The sequence below is a fragment of the Caenorhabditis briggsae genome (assembly GCF_000004555.2).
Source record: "Caenorhabditis briggsae complete genome, chrV, whole genome shotgun sequence".
NCBI lineage: Eukaryota > Metazoa > Nematoda > Chromadorea > Rhabditida > Rhabditidae > Caenorhabditis > Caenorhabditis briggsae.
Window position 1 is genome coordinate 3830690 of NC_013488.2, and position 10987 is coordinate 3841676.

At 36.0% G+C, this 10987-nt stretch overlaps 3 protein-coding genes across 3 annotated transcripts in view; all 3 read left to right on the forward strand.

The window, feature by feature from the left end:
• Positions 1 to 3183: 3183 nt before the first annotated feature.
• CBG01449 lies at positions 3184 to 4136 on the forward strand (the record flags this gene model as incomplete). Its single annotated transcript, XM_045236857.1, has 3 exons — positions 3184 to 3495; positions 3550 to 3643; positions 3958 to 4136. 3 exons carry the CDS (start codon positions 3184 to 3186, stop codon positions 4134 to 4136), a joined length of 585 nt encoding a protein of 194 aa, XP_045091840.1.
• A 570-nt stretch (positions 4137 to 4706) lies between these two features.
• Positions 4707 to 9528, forward strand: CBG26995 (the record flags this gene model as incomplete). Its single annotated transcript, XM_045236859.1, has 10 exons — positions 4707 to 4788; positions 5812 to 5942; positions 6217 to 6326; positions 6391 to 6436; positions 6479 to 6544; positions 6956 to 7078; positions 7211 to 7333; positions 7765 to 8059; positions 9246 to 9390; positions 9432 to 9528. 10 exons carry the CDS (start codon positions 4707 to 4709, stop codon positions 9526 to 9528), a joined length of 1218 nt encoding a protein of 405 aa, XP_045098014.1.
• Positions 9529 to 10224: 696 nt separating this feature from the next.
• The window catches only part of CBG01448, a gene marked incomplete at both ends in the record, with an annotated part of 3922 nt that continues 3159 nt past the window's right edge, over positions 10225 to 10987 (forward strand). Inside the window, 2 exons of the mRNA XM_045236860.1 lie at positions 10225 to 10344; positions 10546 to 10676. Coding sequence (XP_045091839.1) covers positions 10225 to 10344; positions 10546 to 10676 — 251 coding nt within the window. The remainder of the gene's footprint in view (positions 10345 to 10545; positions 10677 to 10987) is intronic.

Below are 10987 nucleotides of genomic sequence, written 5' to 3' on the forward strand. Positions count from 1 at the left end.
TGCCTGAAACTTCCAAGTATTTCGATTTTTAAATTTTGGATGTTACTAATATGGGAATTTCTAGATAACGTAATTTCTCCAATAGAAGCCCACATCTATTTGATGCCCACCTCTGATAAAACAGACGTACTTTTTTTACATCTTTTCTGATAATTTCTGTTAAGTCTTGTCGCTTTTTTGAGAAAAAAGATATCCGATTTTCTGAATTTCCGAGTTTCTACATGGCAGGATACATGTTTTTTTTTCTAAAGTCTCGAATTTCTAACCTAAAATCCTTAATTGTCGAATTTCTGCATTTCCGAGTTTTTTAAATACTCGGCTTTTCCGAATTCCTGAACTTTTGAATTACCCACATACATCAATATTTCTAAGCCTTTGGTTCGAGATCACAATGAAAGTATAGAGAAAATGTTGCAATATTTTTGTAGAGAAAGCTAAAATTTGAGAAAGTTCGAGACCCTCCTGGAATTTTTTGGAATATTCTTGAACTTTTCTAGAGCTTTCATGAATGTTTTGGGTCTTTTGGAGTTTTCTGGAATATTCTCGAAATTTCTGGCATTTTCTAGCCCTTTTTGAAATTTTCTAGAGTTTTCTGGATCTTTCTAGAACTTTTAGTATTTTCTAGAATGTTCTGGAATTATCTGGAATGTTCTCGAACTTTCTGAAATTTTCTGGAACTTTCTGGAATTTTCTAGCATGTTCTAGAATGTTCTGGAAATTCCTAGAATGTCCTGGAACTTTCTAGAACGTTGTGGAACTTTCTGGAATTTTCTAGAATATTCCGGAGTTTTCTAGAGTCTTCTGCAATTACCTAGAATGTTCTGAAATTTTCTTGAATTTTTTGTAATTTTTTGAAATTTTCTAGAATGTTCTCATTTGTTCTGGAACTTTCTAGAATGTTCTAAATTGTTCTGGAAATTCCTAGAAAGTTCTAGAACTTTCTAGAATGTTCTGAAACTTTCTGGAATTTCCTAGAAGTTTTTGGAATTTTCTAGAATGCTCTGGAATTTTTAGAATGTTCTAAAACGTTCTGGAACTTTCTGAAATTTTCTAGAGTGTTCAGGAACTTTCTAGAATGTTCTGGAATTTTCTAGCATGTTCTAGAATGTTCTGGACCTTTCTGGAATTTTCTGAAACTTTCTGGAATTTTCTAGCATGTTCTAGAATGTTCTAATTGTTCTGGAGATTCCTAGAATGTTCTGAAACTTTCTTGAATTTTTTGTAATTTTTTGAAAATTTCTAGAATTTTCTGAAATTTTCTAGAATGTTCTAGAATGTTCTAAAATAATCTGGAAATTCCTAGAAAGTTCTAGAACTTTCTAGAATGTTCTGAAACTTTCTGGAATTTTCTAGAAGTTTTTGGAATTTATAGAATGCTCTGGAATTTTCTAGAATGTTCTGGAATTTTCGAGAATGTTCTGGGATTTTCTAGAAAGTTCTGGAATTTTCTAGAATGTTCTGGAATTTTCTAGAATGTTTTGGAATTTTCTAGAAAGTTCTGGAATTTTCTAGCATGTTCTAGAATGTTCTAAATTGTTCTGGAGATTCCTAGAATGTTCTGAAACTTTCTTGAATTTTTTGTAATTTTTTGAAAATTTCTAAAATTTTCTGAAATTTTCTAGAATGTTCTAGAATGTTCTAAAATAATCTGGAAATTCCTAGAATGTTCTAGAACTTTCTAGAATGTTCTGAAACTTTCTGGAATTTTCTAGAATTTCCTAGAATTTTCTAGAATGTTCTGGAATTTTCTAGAATGTTTTGGAATTTTCTATAATGTTCTGGAATTTTCTAGAATTTCCTAGAATTTTCTAGAATGTTCTGGAATTTTCTAGAATGTTCTGGAATTTTCTAGAATTTCCTAGAATTTTCTAGAATGTTCTGGAATTTTCTAGAAGTTTTTGGAATTTTCTAGAATGTTCTGGAATTTTCTAGAATTTCCTAGAATTTTCTAGAATGTTCTGGAAGTTTCTAGAATGTTCTGGAATTTTCTAGAATTTCCTAGAATTTTCTAGAATGTTCTGGAAGTTTCTAGAATGTTCTGGAATTTTCTAGAATTTTCTGGAATTTACTGGAATTTTCTAGAATTTTCTGGATCTTTCTGGAAGTTTCTGCAATTTTCTGGAATGATGTAGAGCTTTCGAGAGTATTCTAAACTGTCCTGGAATTCTCTAGAATGTTTTGCAGTCGAAAAAAACACGGCAACCAAATTTACAGTAGGTTACAGAATTTGAGTTAATCACGAAAAAAATGTTACAAAAAATTTCTGTTGCGAAGCTTTCAGCTCAATTTTTTGTAGGCAGCACATAGATAAGTCTAAAAACTGTTTTGTAAAATTCCCTGAAGTTTTAGTGAGTTTCAACATAATTTTGAAATTTTCGATTCTCAACCCTGTAGGTTCCCGATTAGCTAGAAGGCCCAGGACACCATAGACATGAAGCGCTCGGCAGTCCATGACTACATACCACACACCACTATAGGAGTCCCACGCGCCTTTGAGTTATTCAAGTTAATGTCCGAGACGGACACACACACACACACACACACACACACACACACACACACACACACACACACACACACACACACACACACACACACACACACAGAAAATTTTCTTTAGTAAGAAGTAGATATGTAACATGGAAACCATAGTGGTGATACCATATTTACCATGGCAACCATAATAATGATTCCATATGCTCCATAGGTACCATGGGTATTATAATCCGCGTAGGTGCCTCGAGTACCATAAGTAGTGGGGTACCATATGGCTTTCGTATAATTCAAAGGCGCCATGATACCATAAGCAGAATGAGTATTGGGGTACCATATGTACAATGGCTACTATGGTACCTTGATCTATAGGCACCATGGGTAGTATTTTTCATATATTCCAGAGGTACCATATTTACTATGGATACCACGGCAATGGTACCATATATTTTTTAAATAACCAAATTTTTCAGTCATGAAGTGAAATTCTTCGAATCCGACGACGCTCCACGGACTGCATGGGTATGACAGTACCCCATATCATATCATAAACCCCATTTCCAGATCGACTACAACGGAACAGTTGGCTTCTACACATCTACAGTATCCTCTGTTATTTGTCAACTGGACGTAAGTGGCGACAGTTTGCTTTTACAGTAGCCCTCTGATCTGCAGGTCTTCAAATTCCCAATGGACCAACACGAATGTGGAGTTACCGTACTATTCCATAACTATTTCAATGATGAGTATAAGATTCATGGGGAGATGGAAGCAATGGCAAAACCAATGTCTCAGTTGGGAAATGGAGAATGGAAAGTGACATATGTCGGTGTAGCTGAACAGGATTCATTGAATCCGAGCTTGAGTTCAATTCAAAGATTCGTGGCTCGCATAGAGAGAAATCCAGGTTTCTACGTGTCTCTGGTGATGGTGCCAGCCTATTTTATCAACTTGTTAACTATAATTGCACTTTTTATGGATATCGAGAATGTTGGAGAGAAGGTACATATGAAGGCCTCGAAAAAGCTATGTAGGTCATGAAAATGCGTACTTCAGATCTCAGTGGGTCTTACCAACATTATGGCAATGACTTTTATATTGGTTATTCTGGCTGCCGACCTTCCGAAAACTGCAAGGATTCTATTGTTAGGTAATTTTTGATACAAGCAATTTTTACTCTACATTTTGCGACAAAAATCGAACTCCTATCATAATTTTGAAGCGAGTCATAGCCGAAGACGCGGCCAGCAAGAAGCGACAAGCAGCGCGGGCGACAGTGAGGAGTGATGCCTGACTGTCGCGCGCGCCGCTCATCGCCTCCAGCCGACCGCGCCCTCGAAGCAAATAAGGCTATAACTCACTTCAAAATTGAGCTAGAAACGTGATATTTGTTGCAAAATGAAAACAATTTTTGTTCAGTTTCAACCAAGTTGACCATCAAAAATCGAGAAAAGCATTTTTCAGCCATCTACGTTATTGTTGGTCTTGTTATAGTTATGACGTCCATTTTCGTAGTCCTGCTCATCCCATACTTCCGGAAAAAGTGGACATCCGGACACACCGATCCACGGAAATCGAAAATCGGAAAGTTCTGGAACAACATCGAGTACATTCTGATGTTATTTTCCAGCTCGCGAATTTGATTAACTTTATAATTTTGTTCGTATAACAACCCACACATTTATTTTTATTTATTTATTGATTACGACCTTCCGTCGTGGAAAAAGAGAAAAAAGAGAAAAGGAATACAATACAATCACACAAAACACAGATACACGAATAACTAAACAATTCAATTAAAGTGGAGAACCGAATAGTAACACTATTTCCAAATAATAGCACATAACCATCAACACATACACGCATACAGAATAAAAATTATACCTGCAATAATGATTAACAGAAATAATAAATTATTTTACAACTTAGAGAGAGGGGACATGAATAAACTTTGCTCTTTCATGGCGATTGCTCAGCTTATTCTTTTTTCTAGGCGACTACGAAAATTCGAGAAATGGTCCTAATAGGTCACAGGTGTGTAACAGAATGCGTCCAGAGCCAGGAAATTTGATCTACAAAAAAAACTTTTTTCTTCTTACTCTAGTCTAAAAGTTTCTGATGTTATTCTAGCAGTTGAGTTCAAATAATCACTTTCGTCACTTTTTTTGACAGAAATTTTTTCTTAGTTTTAAGTTTTTTTTTTCCAGAAAAAAATGTCTAGAATTCATATTATAATCTCCTGTTTCGCATTGTTTTTGAGCACCACTGATTCACAAAGTATGAGTGCTGAGCAAAGTGAGTTTTTTTTATTTGAAATTTGTAAATTCTGAAATTCTGAAATTCTGAAATTCTGAAATTCTGAAATTCTGAAATTCTGAAATTCTGAAATTCTGAAATTCTAAAATTCTGAAATTCTGAAATTCTGAAATTCTGAAATTCTGAAATTCTGAAGTTCTGAAATTCTAAAATTCTAAAATTCTGAAATTCTGAAATTCTGAAATTCTAAAATTCTGAAATTCTAAAATTCTGAAATTCTGAAATTCTGAAATTTTGAAATTCTGAAATTCTGAAATTCTGAAATTCTGAAATTCTGAAATTCTGAAATTCTGAAATTCTGAAATTCTGAAATTCTGAAATTCTGAAATTCTGAAATTCTGAAATTCTGAAATTCTGAAACTCTGAAATTTTGAAGTTCTGAAATTCTGACATTCTGAAATTCTGAAACTCTGAAATTCTGAAATTCTGAAGTTCTGAAGTTTTCATATTCGGAGATTCTGAATTTCTAAAGAAAGATTATTACTTTCGGGAAAGTTTGGGACCTATAGTAATTCTCTCGACTTGAATTACTGTAGTCATCCAGGGTTATTGTAGCTTTCAATTTCGGATTACTGTAGGATCTCCGAAGATTACTGTAGGATTGGATTACTGTAGGATCTCTAAAAATTACTGTAGGATCCAACTTGCGAAGCAGATTCTGAAAAATCTAAAATTCTGTAATTTTGGAATTCTGAAATTCTGAAATTATGAAAATCTGAAAATCTGAAATTCCAGTGGCCAACTACAAACGTTTCCTAGCCAACCAAGAAAAGTTATTTGACAAGCTTTTCAAAACCTACGATCCTGGACAGAACGCCGTCTACACATTATGTGAGTTTGTATGTCGGCCGGTCGGCCGCGGCCGACTGTGGCTTGAGCTGTGGGAAGTTGTTGTGGATCACACCTTCCGCATCCTACCTATCCCAGAAGTACCGTAACCGAAAAAAACCGCGGCCTTGTTACCGGCAGTCTTGGATCCCTATAAAAACCATATATTTTCAGACCACCTTCCAGAATCCAACGTGACGATTCATCCACCAAGATTCGAGATCGTTGTCCAGCTATCAATGTTAAAATTGGTGGAAGTCGTTGAGCCAGAGGAAAAAGCCACGTTTTTGTTTGATTATCAATCTGTAAGGAATACCGTACTTACTCTAATAGGATGACACCCATAGCATGCACTTTGAGCTCAATTATCTCGATTCTATCAAACGATATCAAAAATTTGTTAACTGATAAAATTTTTATTAAAATATCAGTAACATTTTATTAGTTGACATATTTTTGATATCTCTTATAGAAACCGAGATAATTGAGCTCAAAGTGCACATACAGGATTGGGTTCTATTAGAGGGGAGAAGAAGCATACGGTAATTGAAACCCCACAAAAATGTCTGAAATTTTCAGAACTGGTACGATCCTCGTCTCTCGTGGGATCCCGAAGATTACGGTGGAATCAACCATATCTACGTTCCAAGATCTCGTGTTTGGATTCCAGAAACCACGATTGTTGATTGGTATAATTTTCAGAAGCAGCTTTTCAGATTTGTTCAAATTGTTAACATTGAAAAATAGTTTCAGCTCGGAGGTCAAGGTTTTTGACAACGAATACACTAGATATGTTTGGGTAGGTCTCACTACAGTAACCTACAGTAACTCAAACGTTTAGCTTCATTCGAACGGTTCGATTGGGATGTACACGGCTTCTGTGACTTCGGTAGTTTGTCAAATGGACGTAAGTAGAGGATAACTTTTTTCTAGGCCATTTTAACATGGTGGCCTAACTTTCGCAAGTCAATTTTTTAGGCCACCATGATAAATAGCTTGAAATTGACCTGGTGTGTTTTCTAGGCGAACTTTACAAGGTGGCCTAACTTTTTGCAATTTTAGTTTCCTAGGCATCACGATAAATATTCTAAAAACGATCGGAAATTCAACTGGCTTATTTTCTAATCCATTTTGACATGGTGGCCTAACTTTTGCAATTTGTGTTTTCTAGGCCACCACGTTAAAATGGCCTAGAAAACACATCAGGTGCATGTTAGGCCATTTCTAGGAAAAAAAAAGATCGTGGTTTAGAAAACTCATGATAACTAGCCTGAAATTCACTTATCAGAATTCTTCAGAATCCCCCTTCCAATTCCAGATTTACAACTTCCCGCTGGACAAGCATACGTGTAGTGTGAACATTCTGTTCAACACTTACCTTATGACCGAATACTTGATCACTGGCCAGACCGGTACATTACCAAGACCCGTGCATATGCTGGTAACATTTTTTCAACAATTTTGAACAAAAAAAGTATGCCTCGGGAAGTTGTAGGATCAATCTGGAGCTGGTGGTCAAATAGTAGTGTCTTGAATTGTATCGGCGGCACTACCGTAATCCCATCAGTTTCAGGTCTACAATTTCCCACTGGATCGACACACGTGTAGTGTGAATTTGCTCTTCAACACCTACAGACTTGAGGAGTTTTTGATCACCGGGAAAACTGGCACCATGCCAAGACCCGTGAATCAGTTGGTAAACATGTTCCAAAGCAATTTAGATTAGTCTTTTTACGCTCCATGTTTGTGTAATTTACAGTTTTTTTCTAGCTCACTTAGTTTTCGAGACATGCATCTTTAAAGTTGGCTAGCTGGAAGTTAGTATGTTTCTAACTTTCGAGCGTTATATCTCAAAAACTAAGTCAGGAAGGAAAATTTTGTAAACTACAAATATATGTAAAATTGTATGCTTTACATTTTTGTAATTTAAAATATTTTTCCAGATTGCTTAGTTTTCGAGTTTTGCGCCTTTAAAATTGGCTAGCTGGAAGTTAGTACGTGTGTCTAACTTTCAAGCGTAATATCCCAAAAACTAAATTAGCTAGAAAAGTTTTGTAAACTACGAATATATATGTGAAATTGTATGCTTTACACTTTTAGTAACTGACCGAAACTACCGTATTCCAGGGAAATGGAGAATGGCAAATGAACTCAATCCAGATGAGCATCGAACCCGTAGTCGACAATATGACGTATCTAACCAGATTTGAGGCAACATTCCAGAGAAATCCAGGATTCTATGTTGTTCTTGTTATGATACCCGCGTATTTTATCAATTTCTTATCAATCGTCGCACTGTTCACTGACATTGACAATCGAAATGAGAAATTCACAGTGGCGATGACAAATATTATGTCGATGAGCTTCATTTTGGTGATATTGGCAGAGGATTTGCCGAAAACCAAGAATTTGCCCATTTTAGGTATTGTATTTGATCTAATAGAAGCCCACTCTAGACGTGCAGTTTGAGCTCACTCATCTCGGTTCCTATAGGAGATTCCAAAAATCTGTGAACTGATAAAATATTGAGCATTTTATGAATAATATTTTATCAATTAACAGTTTTTTGATATCTCTCATAGAAACCGAGATAATTGAGCTCAAAGTTGGCAACTTGAGGGACAACATAAATATTTTCCAAACAGCAAATGGGAACTTTTTTCAGTTTTAGTCTCTTGAAGTCACTTAATTCTAAAATTTTATTGAAACTAGGTCATGACCTAATTTTTCTAGGTTATGACATAATTTTTCTAGGTCACGACCTAATTTTTCTAGGTTATGACCTAATTTTTCTAGGTCGTGACCTAATTTTTCTAGGTCATGACCTAATTTTTCTAGGTCATGACCTAATTTTTCTAGGTCATGACCTAATTTTTCTAGGTCATGACATAATTTTTCTAGGTCACGACCTAATTTTTCTAGGTTATGACCTAATTTTTCTAGGTCGCGACCTAATTTTTCTAGGTCATGACCTAATTTTTCTAGGTCATGACCTAATTTTTCTAGGTCACGACCTAATTTTTTTAGGCCATGACCTAATTCTTTCTAGGTCATGACCTAATTTTTTCTAGGTCACGACCTGATCTTTCTAGGCCACGAACGGAATTTTCTAGGTCACGACCTAATTTTACTAGGTCACGACCTCATTTTTAATAGGTCTTGACCTAATTTTTCTAGGTCATGACCTAATTTTTCTAGGTCGCGACCTAGTTTTTTCTAGGTCATGACATAAATTTTTCTAGGTCACGACCTATTTTTTTCAAGGTCATGACCTAAATTTTCAATGCCACGGAAGTTAACGGCACAAGACGGCAATGAGCCTTTAATACCGTAAAACCTGTAACAGAAGGGCCCCCAAGCTGTCAAGTTTTAGCTCAATTATCTCAATTTCTACGCAAGCTATCAAAAATGTGCTAACTAAAAACACTTCTGATAGTATGATAAACATTTAATAAGTTGACAAATTTTTTAGGTTTTTCGCAGAAATCAAGATAATTGAGCTCAAATTTGATGGTTTGGGAACCCTTCTATTACAGGTTTTATAGTATGTTCATCGCTGCCCGATAAGAATAATGCCCTTTCTCAGTTTATCCATCTCATAATTCCAGCAATCTACACTGTTACAAGTCTAGCGATTATGCTTTTCTCGTTAGCGGCAGTTATACTTTTACCGAAACTGAAGCTATACTACGCCAATCGAAGATTGTCAAGAGGCGAGAAAATCCCGAAAAATGATGAAGTTCCGAGAACTTGGTTTGTCTGTTTGTCCGGATGTCTTTTAAAAAATTTTTCAGCTGGGAACGCATCAAGTTCTACTTCAAAGTCGAATACGTCTTCATGGCAGTGTTTCAAATTGCAAACTTCGTCAATTTTATCATTATTTTTGTTTGATAAGCACCGCAAATAAACTATTCCGATGATAAGGTTTTACCTCATTTTTTGAAACTTTTCACTGAAAATTTAGGCCGAATTATCGATTTTTATAGATTTCCCGACGTATTTTTTAATGTTTTTTTCAAGAAAAACCAATTTTTGATCAACAAAACGAAACCCCAATCATTTCCATCATGTGACCCGCTTTTATTTTTGCGAGTTGGTTTTCTCCAATTAAACAGCATGCAATCCATAGAGACGCAGACACTCGAGAGTGCAACAGGGCGCACTTGCTGCCTCGCCTCGAGGTTATCAGTTTTGTTGACTTTGCACGGTCTTTTTCGATGCTTGTTCTTTGTTTCTCGCATGTTTTTGGTAGTTTTTAGAGTGTAAAATTGTGATTAGCGAGTGAATTTTGTCTGGAAATTGTGTAAAATTGATTTACGGAACCTGAAAATTGTAAATTTCCGAAAAACCGGGAAATTCAACTTTTTTGATCGGTTTTCCTAGTTTTTAGGCTGTAAAAACTATTTTTAATATGCAAAGAACCAGAAAAGCCACAGAAGAAATCAAGAAAAATGCGATTTTCAGAAATTTTTTTTTTGAAATTTAAATAAAAATTGTTATTTTAAAGCGTTTTTTCATTCAATTTCCACCGTTTTTCCCAATTTTTTGAATCTAAAAAACCTCAAAAAAATGTCTTTCAGTAGCCATATGGACGGAGTGTACCGCCTGTTCTGTGGATGCTGCGGACTGGCCGGCGGCGATCCGGAGCCGCCGTACTCACAGCTCCGCCACGACTCGGTGACGCCGATTCGCGATCCACCTCTTCAAGTATGACCACATTTTTAGGCAAAGTGGCAAAAAACTGCTATTTTTTCGACTAAAATCCAAAAATTCGAATTTCAAATTTTGCTAAAAATGGCTCAAATTCAGTCGAAATCGATGATTTTTTCGCCCAAATTTGATAAAAAAACCGCTAAAAGATGGCAAAAATCGATTTTTCCGCCTAAAATCTCAATAAACTGCTTCCAGCAAACAAATCGACACGGCGCCAATGGACAGCATTCACAAATGCAGCAGTATCTCAATCAGCAGCAACAGCATCAGCAGTATCCGCCATACGCGCTTCAGGAGCAAGGATTCGTCAATCCGGTCCACGAATTGTACGTTTTCGCTAGAATATGACGAAAAAAGCAAGAATTCTGGGATTGTTTGCTGAAAATCCCTAAAAATTGGCTCAATTTTTTCCTCGGTGCTATCTGATTTTTGAATTTGGCGCCATTTTTACTTCAACTCACAATTTTAATTTCCTGCGGTACTCGCTGATAAAACTGAGTAGAATAAAACTGTAACATAATAAAACTGAGCATAATGAAACCATACTTAACAGGCCAGGGCCCGGCCCACAAGCCTCGCCGAGCGTGGCCCTGGCTGGGGGAGACTCTGGAAGTTTTTGACTCAGCCCGGTCCGGAC